Source organism: Bison bison, unplaced genomic scaffold, assembly GCF_000754665.1.
Source record: "Bison bison bison isolate TAMUID 2011002044 unplaced genomic scaffold, Bison_UMD1.0 scf7180017864151, whole genome shotgun sequence".
NCBI lineage: Eukaryota > Metazoa > Chordata > Mammalia > Artiodactyla > Bovidae > Bison > Bison bison.
Genome location: NW_011494723.1, coordinates 1,059,623 through 1,077,947, shown reverse-complemented (window position 1 = coordinate 1,077,947; position 18,325 = coordinate 1,059,623). Strand labels below are relative to the sequence as shown.

Sequence of the window (18,325 nt, the reverse complement as noted above, 5' to 3'; positions counted from 1 at the left end):
GGAATAATATGACATCACCAGAACTCATGTAAATAAAGCTACACTAAGGACCTAAATAAGTGGGGATAACTGCTTTGGTATTGGAAAACTCACATTTGAAAAGATGCTAATTCTTTAAAAATTAACTTATAAATCCAATGCACATTCAGCCATAACTACAGCAGGATTTTTAACGGCTTTGTCAAATTGATTTTGAGACCTATACTTAAGAGAAAAAATATGTAGGATTTTGAACAAGAGGAAATGTCGCCAACCACAACACACCATAAAGCTAAGCTAATCAGAACAACGTGGTACTAGTGCCAAAAGGAACAGAGACCCGGTGAACAGAACCGAACCAATCCCCTCAAAGAAAAATATCGGCATTAAGATAAAGACATCATTTCAGATCTATGAATAAGAAAGGTCTTGTAAACAAACAGAATTAAATAACTGGTTATAAACGTATAATGTTAAAGAAAGCTGTGCTATACATAAAAACTCATTAGAGAAGAAGGGGTTGAGAAAATAGATGTAAAAATAAAATAGCTTACAAATAAAAAAATGAAACATTTTCAAAATGTTCATATAGCAAGGGTCTCCTATGGAAAGCAGAACCAGAGAAACAGAAAACTACAAATGGAATATCATGTAAATTAAAAGCCATTGAAATGATGAAATACATCACAAAGTTAAAAAAAAAAAAAGACATGATATTGAGAGAAAATCCTGTAAAATCATCTTCTACAAAAAGGCTTAAAACCTCAAAACATCCAAAATATATAGGAAAAGAGTAGGAAAAACACCTCACCCATCTTCTATTAGACTTTTCTTTTTCTTCTAACTGGGTAACAATTCATAAAAGAAAACTAAATACACATGGAAGATGTATAGGAAAAGATGCACAAGTTATTTTAACTAGTTCTGTAACAACTTCAAAAAACCTTATTTTTGTTTCCATACTGTCAAAAATGTAAAAGATATATATTGTTTACTATCCTGTAGGCAATGAGGGCATTGGGTCCCCTCATACATGGTTGATGGAGGGTTCTACTGGGAAACCCTTTGGAATACAACTTGCAATGTTTATCAAAAAGGTTATGCTCTTTAAACCAAAAATTCCACTTTCAAGAATCAATCGTACCAAAATACATACATGCACAACAAAAGACTGTTCAAGGACATCCAGTGCAGTCTTGATTATAATAATGAAAATTTAGAAAAAGTGGAATAAAGCTCCTCAGACTTATTTTTATAAACAAGTCAGAGAACAGTTCTATTCATGTAAAAAATTAAACTGTATAGAAATTGTTAGAAAAGGGCCAGATTTATATACATCAAATATTGAAATTGTTAGAAAAGGGCCAGATTTATATACATCAAATATTGAAATTGTTAGAAAAGGGCCAGATTTATATACATCAAATATTGAAATTGTTAGAAAAGGGCCAGATTTATATACATCAAATATTGAAATTGTTAGAAAAGGGCCAGATTTATATACATCAAATATTGAAATTGTTAGAAAAGGGCCAGATTTATATACATCAAATATTGAAATTGTTAGAAAAGGGCCAGATTTATATACATCAAATATTGAAATTGTTAGAAAAGGGCCAGATTTATATACATCAAATATTGAAATTGTTAGAAAAGGGCCAGATTTATATACATCAAATATTGAAATTGTTAGAAAAGGGCCAGATTTATATACATCAAATATTGAAATTGTTAGAAAAGGGCCAGATTTATATACATCAAATATTAATCATTTTATCTGAGGATAAAAGCTAGGGGAGGTCACAGAAGGAGAAAAACAAAAGTTTCACATTGTTATCTCTCTTGTTTGAATCAGTACAACCAGAATGCATTCTTGTAGTTTTTATATATTTTAAAAAACAACCATAAAAATTACCTAGAATATGTGTACTTAATTGCACAAAAAATACTGGGCCTGAAAGTTTATGTTCTGAGTAATCAATAATTAATCAGCAATTCATTCAACAAATATATATTGGTATAATCCAGTATCAAAGATTAAGTTAGGCAGTAGTAACATAAGGATGAGACAAGCCCTACCCTCATGATCACTCAAAAATCATAGGGACCCAGAAAAGTAGTTGAACTATAAGGTGACAACTGCCAATGCACAGATACACAGATGTCACCTTAGTCTTGCTGGGGAGGACAGGCAGGTTTCAGGTAAGGTGGTGCAAGTGAAAAAAAAAATTTTTTTTAAGTGAATAGTAATGTTGCCAACAGACAAGGGGAGAGGAGAAGAATTTCATGTAATGGGCAAAGTCATCCTGACCAAAGGTCACAGGCTCTGCTGTGCTACGTCTTGAGGTGAATGTTATCTCCCATCCCGTACTTGAAACCTGTGCACCCTTAGCTAAGAGGCTAACCCCTCTCAGCCTCCATGTCTACAACATGCTATAACACGGCTGGAGTAAATCACACCTACTCAATGGGTTCACTAAGAAGACTGGACAAAATCAGTCATAAAAGCCTTAGTACAGTATCTGGAACATGTATATTGATAAATATTTGCTACTCTTCTGTGTGTTACCTATAAAGAAGCCAAAAGAATTGCAATATGTTCAGGAAACTGAAAGAAGGCTGAAATAGGCTGGTAGCAAAACTTCGAAACATTTACTAGCTTACACTAAAACATGAAGAATTCCAAGTAACTTCAGAGTGTTTCATGTAAATGCAGAATAAATTTACCTTGGGGTTTATTTACTTCCATGCTAATGGGAGACCTATTTCATGATCAATAGAACAAATTTTAATATATATTCAATGAGATTTGCATATTTCCCTGGTAAATATGTATAAATGATAATGAAATTGTTTACTTGCAAACATTTAAGGCTTCAAAAATTGTTAAAGCAATGTTCAACAACGAATTTAATTTTTGAAAAAAATTCATCTACTAAAATTAAAATATTTCATTTAAAAATAGCTTCTATTATGTAACACAAATCTCCTTTCCTTTCAGTTTCCATCTGCCTCTCTCTGTAGGACGTCACTATATATTTGCTTTCTCACCATCATTTCAAACCCATAAAGATTCACATGAACTATCATTTCGAATCCCCGTCTCCATCTTCCTATATTACCTGGCTCTTATATTACTGCATATATATACGCAAAGCCCTGGCCCTGTCAGTTACTAGCTCTGTGACTTTAGATAACTTACTTGACCTCTCTGAGCCTGTTTCCTCACTTATAAAGTGGGAATAATAATAATAATGTAGATCTACTTATAAGGTTGTAAGAATTCTACAAATTATTATATGTAAAACAAAACAGTGTCTGGAATCTTTTAAATGTTTTATTAACTGGTAATATGAGTTACCTTCCAGTACCTTAATTTTTCCTGTGGACCCCTTAACATGTCTCTCTTTTGCCTGCTTCTCTTTCAGGGTAATACATACTCTCCTACTGGCTTTTTGCACTCTCCAAACTCCTCTGTCAAAGTAATCTTCATGTCATATCTAATACTTTCTTGAAAGTCTTCATATCTTTCTGAATCTTTATCCTCATATACGACTTTCCTCTACCTCTATCATTTCTAAATTTTTGTCCAGTCTTATCATATTATTAAAATAAAACTATATTTGGACATGAAGCAACACAAAATATTAAAAGAACTGAGTTTATTTTACTATTTAGCCTAAAAATTGAGTAAAATAGCTTGGGTTTATGATCAACCTTATTTTAAAGGAATAGCTAATGACTATTCAAAAGAATATCTGATTTTTTAATATTATAAATATAACTCTGAAAATAGATTATTAGAAACAAATATTACTGTAACTAGTACTAAAACTTCTGCTACAAGATTGATATATATTTTGTTCAGAACAGCTTTACCCAGTAGAATATTTATTTCTGTCTTGCAGCACAAGCTTTTCATAATGAATCACATTCAAAAATACATTAAAAAAAGATACACTAGTATATGTCAGGAAAAAAATTGATGCTTGAAGGTACTTTCCATGAAAAATTAAATATGGCACAATGGTCATTTTGTAGACTTCATTAATGAAATTGGAAAGAGATGATTAATCTTGAGTGTTAAATTGAACCTGTGGTGAAAATTGATCAAGCTTCTCCTGGCTCAGAAATACCCTACAGCTACTATTGATCAAGAGTTTGGGCCACTGATTATATCTAAACACAAAGGATGTGAGATAGAAATTATTTTTAAAAGATTTCTGATTCAAAGCATATATACTATTTAGTGTAACAGAAGCAGTCTTAAGAGTGCTAGTTTTATTGTGGAGATCCACAGAAAAACATACCTGGCTAGGCTGAAGGCATCGTCGATCAAACCTGCTCGGTTGCTGACAGAGAGAACCTATGAGGTCAACCAAAAAAAACCAAAAACACAAAAATGGAGTTATTTAGGATTAAAATGGCAGATGTTCATATGTCTAAACAGATTTTTAATGAGTAAGTCCAGTTTACCTCATGGTTCCTGATTAATTGATCAATTAATAATCTCCAGTTCCTTAAATCATAGTTGACTCTAAAATAGCCAGTTTGATTGATGTTCCCCAGCAACCAGCTTCCTTTGTCCAAAGTTATCCTATGGTGTTCTGAAAACAGCATTTTAGGGGTAAGAGAGATTTTCAATTTTATGAGTTAAAATAGAAGGAAGTATACTTTCCTAATATCAAATGTCACAGTACCAATAATTAAAAGAGGACACCATTCTAACTACCTAATTGAAATCTACTCTTTACTCAATTAATCACTATGGTTAGAATTTGCTAGAAAACCTTTAGTTTCTTATTCACTATTACTCAATTAACTGTTTTCTTATAATTAACACTTTTATTCTTGATAAAGCCCTATTATGTATATATAATTATCTTTCTCAAGATAAATATAACCAAGAAATCTACTACTGCATTCATGTGGCTTTCAGTTAGATTGTTTATGTATCTGTGGTTGGAATAAAAAAAAGGCTTCAGGTGCATAATCTACTTATTTTATTCAGGAAGAAAGTGATTAAAACAATAGGGCTCATTTATTTGAAAGTCACTGTTATTTCTTACCCTTTTCCTTGTGCTTTTTGAATGTGCTAATAAATAACAGATTTTCCAGTATCATCAATCATGTTGGGAAAAAGAACCTCATTTAAAGCTCTAATATTACTACATATAATTAGAACAAAGATAATAAATTTTGCTTATTAGAATCACTTTGGAAAATGGTAACTTGATTGCATTCACTGGTTAATTCAATTAAAGGAAGCCAGTAAAAGCAATCTTATAACTTAACATATTTAACCCCTTCAAATATGATACAGAGAACTCATTCACTTTTTATGGCAGCCTTTTATGAATTCCTAAGACCGTAGTCTACAATTCTAATCACTTTGTTGCTGATGCCGTCAGGACTCATGCTTCATAGAAGTAGCATAATGTATGAAGTTATTTAAAACTCTACTATATATATTGGAAGGACTGATGTTGAAGCTGAAACTCCAATATTTTGGCCACCTGATGCAAAGAGCTGACTCATTTGAAAAGACCCTGATGCTGGGAAAGATTGAGGGCAGAAGGAGAAGGGGACAACAGAGGATGAGATGGTTGGATGGCATCACCGACTCAATGGACATGGGTTTGGGTAAACTCCGGGAGTTGGTAATGGACAGGGAGGCCTGGTGTGCTGCAGTTCGTGGGGTCACAGAGTCGAACATGACTGAGCAACTGAACTCAACTGAACTGAACTGAACTATATATATATATATAATTTTAAAAAAGAGTACAAAACCTGTATTGTTGTAACTATTCTCCTATATAAAAATGTTTGAACTTAGGCCATTGATTGTTTTTGGCTCTCAATTTCCTTACCTATAACCTAAAGGCCAAGTAATGCCATTTAAGGACCCTTCCAATTGTATGATTCAAAGGCAAAAGGGGATAATTTATTAGTTTGAGATTTTACACAGCTTAATCTGTGGTACTTAGAAAAATAAATCTGTCAGATATTGCTCTAAAATATTTATAACTTTCCAAGTTTCTAATACTTTGTATCTGCATATTTTTCAAAAATGTAATATTTACCCACACAATTTCTGTGAAGCTTTAGAATGTCACCCAATTTTACAAATGTAAAAGTAAAAACAAATAATCTAAAAAACAGCATATAAAATTAGTTCTCATAGAGATTTTAGTTAATCATGTCTGAATTCACTGAACAAAAACTGATTGAAATATTGATGATATTGTTTCTCTAGAGTAACCCTAACTCTTTAGGAATGATAAGATTTTTTTATAACAAAACTTTTAAACATTGATAACAAAACATTTAAAAATTGTTATTGAATTCATATGGGTTAAGAACAAGTTTAATCATTTTCATCGAGCAAGTGATTATTCTTTGAAGAAATTACAATATTAAAGCACTGGGCTTAATAAATACATGATAAAACTTTTTACAATTTTGAAATGGTCATGGATTTCTATATTAAATCTGTTTTTTAAAGCTACTTCCTCCTGATATTTTATATAGATGTTATAACTTACCTTCATATAATGCACTTATTTCTAGTTTTTTGAGCTTTTGAATTCAACAACTTATAGGTAGAATAGAGACAAATTAAAACAGGAAAACAATCCCTACACCTTCTATGTTATCTGAGGAGAAAAAGAAAGGCAAGAATCTATTATTTTTAAATATTCTATTATTAAATTAATAACTAAAACTTGAAGGTTATTACTGTTCATGGATATTTTTATACCTTTGCTATAAATGAAATCCTTGGAGAAATGATTCCCCAAAAGATTTTGTAATAGATTTTTAAATATCTTTTCCATTTTACTTAATTATATCTCTAAAATGTTCTCCAGATTAACTAATGGCAAGCAATGAATTTTAAAGAGATCTTTTCCAACGGTCTAATGAGGTACAGTGTGTGATGAGTACTATAGTAAAAAGTATGGACGTTATATTTCAAGTATTAGTAGTAACAATTAAAATTTATATTTAGAATATATCCAAAATGGCATGAGATTTAAACTACATCAAGGCACAAAGTAGTTGGCATTTTATAATGTTTTATATCTTTATATTTTATTCTTCCTTTTGGAATGAAAAAGAAAGTAGATCAGATCTTTCCACTCAATACTGGCTGGTTGCAGAACAATGAGAATTTAAAACAAAAATGTGAACCAGGATGCCAAGGGGAAGCATGTGAAACAAATTAACGTATAATATCACACCCTGGTTTTCTCATTGGCCTCTTGTGAGAATCAAATTAGATCATGCTCTGTAGAGATTATAGAGAACCATGCATGTGCATCCTATGGCCAGGTGTTGAAACTGACAGATCTGCAAAGTAACCTACCAAAGTATTAGATCTTGTGTGTGCGTGTGTGTCATAAATGAACTTAGAAAAGAAAATCAAGTTCCTAAGACATTTTTGGCACGTTAGTTCTCAAGCCTTAATTTTCTCATTTGGAAAGTAGAGACTAAAAAAAAAAAATACCTTAAAGGCTATGAGAATCCTATGAGCCAATATTTAAGGGAAGCATTATGCTATTTTTAATATTTACTTCTGATTTTCAGGATCAATTTCCCTTTGAAATTTTTCTTTCCTAACATTTGTCATTAAGTGTATTTCCTTCCACTATACATTAGTTAATAGTCAGTCAATATGAGGGCTACTATGTATAAATGTTTGCTTTCTCAGCATTTTCATAGTAAAAACAAAAGAGAAAATTTTTTTTACCTACTTTCAATAATTCAAAAATTTGTTTTAAAACTGTGTTTAACCTAAAATGATATGTGCCTTAGCTTGGAATTAATTAGATAACCACCCAACACAACAAAAAGTTGAAGTGTCAAGAACATATAATGATACAAATCAAATTCACATTTTATATTGTTTACATTGTTCACTAATGACTTGACCTTAGTATCGTGTGACATCAAATTGATATTACTGATGATGAAAAATTATAAAAGCATCGATCTGTTATAATTAAAAAGTGGAATGTTTAACATATGTTGGTAAGAATTGATCAGAATATGTTCTTACCATATCTGTGAAGAAACATTTTTCATTAATATTGGTTGACTATATTTTGAGGATAAAAGGTGATCTAAAAGGATACAAATTTAACCTTTTTTCCCTAATCCTTGACTGATTTCTGTTTTTTATTTGTCATCAGAATGAAGGAGTTCAAGATAGAACTAAATTCACTGAGAACGAGAATAAACATGGAAACTAGGAAGGTTGCCTTTGTTTTATGTCCCACTTGTAAAATTCTTCCAGATGTATGTATTCATAAAGTTTTCAAGAAACATTTACTTGGTATAGAAATTCCAAACAAAAGCCTCCACATTCAACTGAGACTACATTTTATCAATCAGAAGACTGCTATGATTTAATGGAATATGACACATTGCACTCATGGAGTGAGGGGGTGTGCAAGTAAGAACATCATTCAGTCATGTCCAAACTCTTTGCAACCCAGTGGACTGCAGCCTGCCAGGCTCCTTTGTCTATGCAACTCTACAGGCAGGAATAATGGAGTGGGTAGCCATTTCCTTCTCCAGGGGATCTTCCCCACCCAGGGACTGAACCAGGATCTCCTGCACTGCAGGCGTCTGAGCCACTAGGGAAGCCAAAGTAATACCACAGTCCATGTAAATATCATCTCCTAGAGTTACACGTTGCCCAAAACTATGCAGCTGTGTGTAACAATCAAATGTGTGACCACAGAGGACTTTTTAGGCAAGCTACGGCTTGAAATATCATGTTGTTATTATTTCTGATTAACAATAAAAGACTATAAAAAAAAAAAAAAAAATCTCTCAAATACCAGTACAACAACCTGTGGTCATTGGTCAAGAAAAGCCATGATAGTAATAATTTAAAATGGAGTATGTGGGCATGTGTGCTCAGTCACTTCAGTCATGTCCAATTCTTTGTGATCTTATGGACCATAGCCCCTCCAGGCTCCTCAGTCCATGGGATTCTCCAGGCAAGAACACTGGAGTGGGTTGCCATGCCCTCCTCCAGGGGATCTTCCCAACCCAGGATCCTCCTGCATTACAGGTGGATTCCTTACCACTGAGCCACCAAGGAAGCCCAAAATGGAGTATAATCTGCAAAAATATTGAATCACCATTCTGTACACCTGAAACTGACATCGTATTGTAAATCAACCAAACTTCAATAAAAATAAAGGTCATGATACTATTGTAGATAATCTGTGGACATCATGGATAACACCATAGAAATAACTAGGGAGTTAGAGGAAATGGACCCTGAGAAAAGAGTTGAAGAAGAATCAGACTTGCCCTGAATCCCTACACTGTCTAAATGTGAAAGCTGGGGCTGATCCTGACACTGGATCAGTATCTAATTTCCCATTTCTATTCTACCTTCTACCTTTTTACTTTATTTCTGAAAACTCTTCTATTTTGTGTCGCTAGCAATTCTATGGAGCGAAGACTTCATTCTAATAGCTGAATTATTACAATAGGAGCTCACTGCTTCCACTCATCATTTCATAATAAATTATGTAGATAAATAAAGCAACTACATGAAGGTAAAAGAGAAGTATAAAGAAAATACAGTAAGTGTGAACTCAAAGCATGGTATAAAAACTAATTCAAAGAAATGAAAAGAATAGATTATAGTAATCAATTTAAAAGGAGATACACCAATACATTTTAAAGTAAGCCTTTCAGTGCATCATTGCATTATATATGAATGTTTTACACACAGTGTACATAAATGAAAGCACATATTTTCATAATATGTGTTAAAAATACAGTAACATGAACATTTGAATAAAAATTCAACTGGAGAAACAAGAGTTTATGTTTCTGGTAAGCAGATTAGATTCTGCTGTAAAACCTTTGTCTTGTATTTATGTGTGTATGTATTTTGACCATTTACATCTCCCTAATAATAGCCAGTCCATTCTAAAGGAGATCAGTCCTGGGTGTTCTTTGGAAGGACTGATGCTAAAGCTGAAACTCCGATACTTTGGCCACCTCATGTGAAGAGTTGACTCATTGGAAAAGACTCTGATGCTGGGAGGGATTGGGGGAAGGAGGAGAAGGGGATGACAGAGGATGAGATGGCTGGATGGCATCACTGACTCGATGGACGTGAGTTTGAGTGAACTCCGGGAGCTGGTGATGGACAGGGAGGGCTGGCATGCTGCAGTTCATGGGGTTGCAAAGAGTTGGACATGACTGAGTGACTGAACTGAACTAAACTGAATAATAACTAGACTGAGGGGAAGAAACAGTATTTTGTTATTTATTTATACTTCACCTTATTTCAAGAAAAGATTTGTTTAAAATGATGCTTATAAAATAGTAAGAAAAGATATATTAGCAGAATATGAGAAAACAGTAAGAAAAACAAAATGTGGAATACTTGACCATTTAAATCTAAATGAGCTGTTACATAAAAATGATCATTGCTTTTTCAATTCAGTGGAAAAGAGAAATAAAAGAGACCTGGTTCACACTCTAGCATGAAGGATTTGGATTGGTTTCAAGAAATAGCTTTCTGATAGTGAATTGAAATAAGTCACTATCTTACTTGAAGATATTTAGAAACAGAATAGAATCCCATCTTTCTCTGCTCCTTGAGCATTAACCCTACCTAAAGGATGGTTTGATGAGCTACCAAGGCCTCTCATATCTGGCTCTATAATTATCTAATTTTATGGAAACTACTGCCAGACCCATTCTATATAAAGGGCCAGTCTAATAAAGAGAAGATAGCTGGAAAGTGGAATTAAATATGTGGCCATATTGTGGTTTTAATTTGCATTTCTCTGATAATGAGTGATGTGGAGCATCTTTTCATGTGTTTGTTAGCCATCTGTATGTCTTCTTTGGAGAAATGTCTATTTAGTTCTTTGGCCCATTTTTTGATTGGGTCATTTATTTTTCTGGAATTGAGCTGGAAGAGTTGCTTGTATATTTTTGAGATTAGTTGTCAGTTGCTTCATTTGCTATTATTTTCTCCCATTCGGAAGGCTGTCTTTTCACCTTGCTTATAGTTTCTTTTGTTGTGCAGAAGCTTTTAATTTTAATTAGATCCCATTTGTTTATTTTTGCTTTTATTTCCAATATTCTAGGAGATGGATCATAGAGAACTCTGCTGTGATGTATGTCAGAGAGTGTTTTGCCTATGTTCTCCTCTAGGAGTTTTATAGTTTCTGGTCTTACATTTAGATCTTCAGTCCATTTTGAGTTTATTTTTGTGTATGGTGTTAGAAAGTGCTCTAGTGTCATTCTTTTACAAGTGGTTGACCAGTTTTCCCAGCACCACTTGTTAAAGAGATTGTCTTTAATCCATTGTATATTCTTGCCTCCTTTGTCAAAGATAAGGTGTCCATAGGTGCGTGGATTTATCTCTGGGCTTTCTATTTTGTTCCATTGATCTATATTTCTGTCTTTGTGCTAGTACCATACTGTCTTGATGACTGTGGCTTTGTAGTAGAGCCTGAAGTCAGGTAGGTTGATTCCTCCAGTTCCATTCTTCTTTCTCAAGATTGCTTTGGCTATTCGAGGCTTTTTGTATTTCCATACAAATTGTGAAATTATTTGTCCTAGCTCTGTGAAAAATCCTGTTGGTAGCTTGATAGGGATTGCATTCAATCTATAGATTGCTTTGGGTAGTATACTCATTTTCACTATATTGATTCTTCCGATCCATGAACATGGTATATTTCTCCATCTATTAGTGTCCTCTTTGATTTCTTTCATCAGTGTTTTATAGTTTTCTATATATAGGTCTTTAGTTTCTTTAGGCAGATATATTCCTAAGTATTTTATTCTTTTTGTTGCAATGGTGAATGGAATTGTTTCTTTAATTTCTCTTTCTATTTTCTCATTATTAGTGTATAGGAATGCAAGGGATTTCTGTGTGTTGATTTTATATCCTGCAACTTTACTATATTCATTGATTAGCTCTAGTAATTTTCTGGTGGAGTCTTCAGGGTTTTCTATGTAGAGGATCATGAGGTACCATTTCATGCCAGTCAGAATGACTGCGATCCAAAAGTCTACAAGCAATAAATGCTGGAGAGGATGTGGAGAAAAGGGAACCCTCTTTAGGTTGTTGGTGGGAATGCAAACTAGTACAGCCACTATGGAGAACAGTGTGGAGATTCTGTAAAAAACTGGAAATAGAACTGCCATACGACCCAGCAATCCCACTGCTGGGCATACACACTGAGGAAACCAGAAGGGAAAGAGACATGTGTACCCCAATGTTCATTGCAGCACTGTTTATAATAGCCAGGACATGGAAGCAACCTAGATATCCATCAGCAGATGAATGGATAAGAAAGCTTTGGTACATATACACGATGGAGTATTACTCAGCCATTAAAAAGAATACATTTGAGTCAGTTCTAATGAGGTGGATGAAACTGGAGCCTATTATACAGAGTGAAGTAAGCCAGAAAGAAAAACACCAATACAGTATACTAACACATATATATGGAATTTAGAAAGATGGTAACGACAACCCTGTATGCGAGACAGCAAAAGAGACACAGATGTATAGAACAGTCTTTTGGACTCTGTGGGAGAGGGAGGAGGGGGATGATTTGGGAGAATTGCATTAAAACATGTATAATATCATATAAGAAATGAATCGCCAGTCCAGGTTTGATGCAGGATACAGGATGCTTGGGGCTGGTGCACTGGGATGACCCAGAGGGATGATATGGGGAGGGAGGTGGGAGGGGGGTTCAGGATGGGGAACACGTGTACACCCATGGCGGATGCATGTTGATGTATGGCAAAACCAATACAATATTGTAAAGTTAAAAAAATAATAATAATAAATATTTTTTAATTAAAAAATAAATAAATAAATATGTGGCCAGTGTTTCAGTGCTTGACATACTGCTCTATTGGGAACTATGATTATAAATTAATTACATTTGGGATTACAAAATAATGCAGTTTAAAACAGTTAAAACTAATACTATAAGAATTTTGTTTTTATTTTTCTCTTTACAATCAAAGACACAAATTTAATAATTATATCAATAGACTGAAATTAGACTATACTTAATTTTATAGAGATTATTCTTCTATATTCTCTAATTTGTTTTTATTCACATGTTTATAACAGCTGAAACCAGAAGTTAAGTTGCTAAACATTTATTTGAGACCAAGTAGTTCCTCAGAGGAAAATATATGTTTTACCTGATTTGTTAGACACCCAAATAATTGCTTCTGAAGATACATGGCTTCTATTTCCTACCACAATAGTTAATGGAATCTGCCACAGGTAACTGCAAAATAAAAGACAAACTTTAGGAATTAAAAAGGGTTGTAACAAATAAACAGTATTTCCTATACATCTTCCATGTGATTATTTTTTATTATTCTCTTTAGGAAAATTTAAAAGATTCCCCAGTCATAAATGTAAGGAGTAAGTCAAAATGAATTTACTCTTTCAACTCACTAAGCAGACTTGACTTCTAAGAGTTTTAATTTCAATACAAAAGGATGACTACCAGAAAAACAATTTATCTTGGGGGGAAAAAAGATTTGCATTTTACATGAGGAATAAAAAGTAGCTAAAATCTATAAATCTGAGCCACATAATATATTGATTAAAGTTTTAAAATAACTGCTTTCTACTTGATTCTATATATTACTGCACATTTCAGTGGGTTTATGCATTTACATTTCAACATTCTTCTCATTTACTTGTCTAACTATTTTTAGAAAAAACTTGTAATTTTTTAAAGAAAACTTAATATAGCATACCTAAAGTTACACAGCAAAGTAAGGACAAAAAGAAAAATTAATTAGATATCCCTGAAATCCAGATGAATACAAAGAATACTGTAACACACACTTAATGCTGTGTTTTCTAAAGTGGATTTTCCAAATTGATATGTGAAATCATCCACCAACATGCAGGGATCAGTCATGAGTCTCAGCTATTAAAGAGAAGCATTTTGTAGGCTATGACTTTTGATAGGACAAAAATTGAGGCCTAAACTTGTACATGAAGTAGTACCAATTTAACTTCAAATGAGCAGCCAGAGATAAGCTGGATAGTCTTATAACAAAATCCGGGGACTACATTTTGCCCCCCTATAATACAGCCAGATTATGTTGACCAATCACTGTATCATTAACAAGAGGGGTAGACAACAATATGCAATATGTGAAAACTATTTCTAACTTAAAAACTATAAGAAGATATGCTATATGATCTCAGTACCCATGAGAGTTAATGGAGAATTTTTCAGGGAACATGTCAGAGCTATACACCTAAAAATAGAATTAATATGCCTTTTAATAGGGGGGGACATCTCCAAATCTGTCATGCTGAATGTGATTATTCGTTTATCATTTCATGTTTCGTAGTCACAATAAACAATATACTAGTAGCACAAAACTCCAAACAGAAGACTAGGAGAAATTTCTAGTTTTATATCGACTATTATCTCCAACAAAAGTTAATATGTTTAAGATTCTAAATTTTAAAAAGTATATGCTATACTTATTCAGAGAAATATTTTGAGTCCCCACTAAGGGAAGACATGATGCTATACTATAGTGGACTCCAGACAGGTCAGGAAATAAACAACCTATACTTTCATGCTTTGAAGAAGGAAATGGCAACCCACTCCAGTGTTCTTGCCTGGAGAATCCCAGGGACGGGGGAGCCTGGTGGGCTGCCGTCTATGGGGTCACACAGAGTCGGACACGACTGAAGCGACTTAGCAGCAGCAGCAGCAAAATAGTATTGCATTTAGAACACATGTTGGTAAACACAACCCATATACACTCTTTAACAAATATCCTAAAACTCGTAACATGAAACTAAGAATATGCCAGAAATATTTTTAAATGGATTTACTGTGAGGAAGATATACAGAGAACTGAGGTAGAAACTTAGATGTAGACAGATACAGCTGTTCTCTAAAAATAATGATGTCGATCATTAGATTATAGCTGTTCTCTAAAAGTATGGAATCATTTTAATTGAAATTATTAAGAGACAACAATACCTAACTCTGCATCTAATTCTCAATTAAGCTATGAACTCACTTTTGTGTACCCAAGATCTTTCAAAAGCCTGGAAATGAAAGGTGTTCCATAAGTTGTTGTTGAAATGGATTGAATGGGATTGAATTGAAGTAAAATAAAAGGAACCATATCAGTCTATAATAGAGATTAACTTTATGAAATAGATTTTTTTAGTATATGTCTTCTGTATTGAGTTGGGGCAACTAAATTTTGACATCAAATAAGTATCAGTTAAAGGGCAAAAGATATATTAAAGATGCTTAAAACTTTTCAAGGATAAATGTATCTTTTTATAGCATGGTCATAAAATATTTATGAAGATTATTTGCTCCTAATATAATTATACTTCTAATTTTACACTTATTTAAACTTCACTCTTATAAATAATGAAATTATATATAATAATAAAAATTGAGGTTTTGATATTTGAGTTTTCACAAAAGTCTCAAAAGTGCAGAAAAAGAGATTAATATCAATACCTGCATGTTGTTTACAGACAATTCCACACGCAAAAAACTTTCCTAAATGACAACACTGCAGTGTATAGCAATATTCAGATGCAAAAAGGAAAAAAAAGGTATCAGGACACAACCATCAGGACATTTCTGTAAAACTTTTAAAATAGCCTCTATGTTTTTCTTAGGAATATTTTTGGCCTGTATTCTATATGCCTATGTGTCTGTGTGTGAGTGTGTATATATATGCATGTATGTACATGTATTGATAGACACAAAAACAAAATCTATACATTGTCACAAAGACAAAATAAAAATTACAAATCACTAAGCACATTTGGCTATACTGTAAATACTATGGGGCTTCCCTGGTGGCTCAGAGGTTAAAGAGTCTGCCTGCAAGGTGGGAGACCTCAGTTAGATCCCTGGGTCTGGAAGATCCCCTGAGAAGGAAATGGGAACCCTACAAGTTATTTTTTGTAACTTTCCAATCAACATAGATTTGAACTTTCCACCAATTTCATTTTAAGATCAAAGAATGACAATTATGTTCCTTTGTAATTACAACTTAAAAGGCTAGGGACCCTCTATATTGTGGGCGAAAAGCTCTGTGCGGTGTGCTGAAAAAAGAAAAAAAAAGGAAAAAAATCCAAGACACAGTGAGTTATATTTTAAAAGAAACTAGAAAAAAGAATGTGTGAAAGTAGCTTGTACACCTGCCCCTTAAATTTAACTTGAATGTTCTGTCATATAATTTTAAGAAGAAAAGAAAAACAATATATTTCAACAGACTCTCCAGATAATTTTTTTCTTTAATAGTCCCTGAGAATACCTCTCTTCATGTAGGTCACATTTTTATAATAAAGCAATGTTTATTCTAATGATTATGTTAAGGTAGAAAAGAATAGTTGCTTATTTTAGCTTGAATGAAAAATCTTTTTCTCTTTTTAATTGTACCAGTATTAGTAAAGCATTCAAGCAGATGCCATGAAAAATAGTTCTCAGAGGCCGCTGTCATTAGACCCAAAACAAAAGGAGATAAATGTAATTCTCGATAGCACAAGACTCCAAGAAGCTTCATACATGTGAGAGACATTACTGAACCTTTATATTAACTTTATTTAAAAAAAAAAGCTACACAAAGTTACAACTTTCCAAATATAAAAATACTAGCAAATATGTTACTTTCATATATCAACTAACTTTATGTAATTATTATATAAAAATCTTTCCTTTCTCTGCTGTAACATAGCTAGCTACCTCATATGAAAAATAAAATGACTATTGTTGTTCAGTCGCTCCGTTGCGTCCAGCTCTTTGCAACCCCATGGACTGCAGCACACCAGGCTTCCCTGTCCATCACCATCTCCTGGAGCTTGCTCAAACTCATATCCACTGAATTGGTGATGCCATCCAACCATCTCATCCTCTGTCATCCCATTCTTCTCTTGTCTTCAGTCTTTCCCAACATCAGGGCTTTTCTAACGAGTCAGCTCTTCGCATCAGTTGCCAAAGTACTGGAGCTTCAGCTTCAGCGTCAGACCTTCCAATGAGTATTGAGGATTGATTTCCTTTAGGATGAACTGGTTTGATCTCCTTGCAGTCCAAAGGACTCTCAAGAGTCAACCAACACCACAGTTCAAAAGCATCAATCTTTCAGTGCTCAGCCTTCTCTATGGTCCAGCTCTCACATCCATACATCACTACAGGGAAAACCATATCTTTGACTATACTGACCTTTGCTGGCAAAGTAATGTCTCTGCCTTTTAAAGACTGTGTACATTTAAAATGTTCTAGGCATGTTATAGTATTCTAGTGTCCTCTACAAAATCGAAGACAAAGAATTGATTATGCTGTCCTAGAAAATATTCTCAGTGGGGTTTCTGGCATAAATGAGCTCTATGTTTTACTGCACTATTTGCATTATATAATGAAGATCTAAGAAGTTTACAAAGAGCAGATAGAATTGACCACAACATTATAGTGAATTAAATGATCAGTTATATAAAAGTGAATACTAAAATTTCAACTGTAAACTCTATTATTTCAAAATAGATAAAAAATAAAGGTTGAGGCTGATGGGATTCCATGCATTATCTCACTCAATATTTTCTATGCCAAGTTCTCAGCATTCAAAACATCCATGTGATTTTATAACTTCAGCAAAAGCAAAGCTCTGTAGATGCTATATATGCCTATACATCCTGGAAGAAAGTCTTACTTTAAAGAATGAGACTCGTGGCTGATACATCTGGAGCATGTTATAGGTTGACAGAATGTTTTTGTTCAAAATTTGTTCTATCGTTTGCATGTCCTTTATGTTTTTCTGCATCAGTGATGCTTGTGTCAGCTTGATCATTTTCAAAGGCATGGCCTGAATCTCTGACTCTGCCACAGTCAAGTATTTTTTATGCACTTCCTGGCAGGCCTAGGGTGATGCATAAGCAGGTTTCACCTGGGGCCAGACAGTGGTTGACTGGAAGCACTGTTTGGCAGCTGTGAGTGATTCAGCCTGGGTAAAGAAGTGTTGACAGGATCAGACCCTGATAATGTGGCAGAATATACCTTGTATTCCACAGGTCCAAACAGTTGAATTGCAAGGGCAGTTTATTGAAGGACAGTGTATCTACTAACCAGGAAACTTACAATACTTTCTTAAGTGGCTTCCCAATTTAGTCAGCAGAAAACATCCATGACTTCTCAGTCACTTCTACGTGGACTCTGTCTTGGAGCTACCCTACTTAGAATGATGTCTGTTCCATTTAGATATAACAAAGAAAGTTAATGCATGCTTTGTATAACCTAGATACTGGTGCACGATCAAATCA

General features: G+C 33.6%; 1 protein-coding gene across 1 annotated transcript in view; it reads right to left on the bottom strand.

Annotated features, from left to right (window-relative positions):
- The window catches only part of TRHDE (thyrotropin-releasing hormone degrading enzyme), a 446,185-nt gene that overhangs the window by 83,732 nt on the left and 344,128 nt on the right, over positions 1-18,325 (bottom strand). The window contains 3 exon segments of the mRNA XM_010840948.1: positions 4,290-4,345; positions 4,456-4,586; positions 13,198-13,286. Coding sequence (XP_010839250.1) covers positions 4,290-4,345; positions 4,456-4,586; positions 13,198-13,286 — 276 coding nt within the window.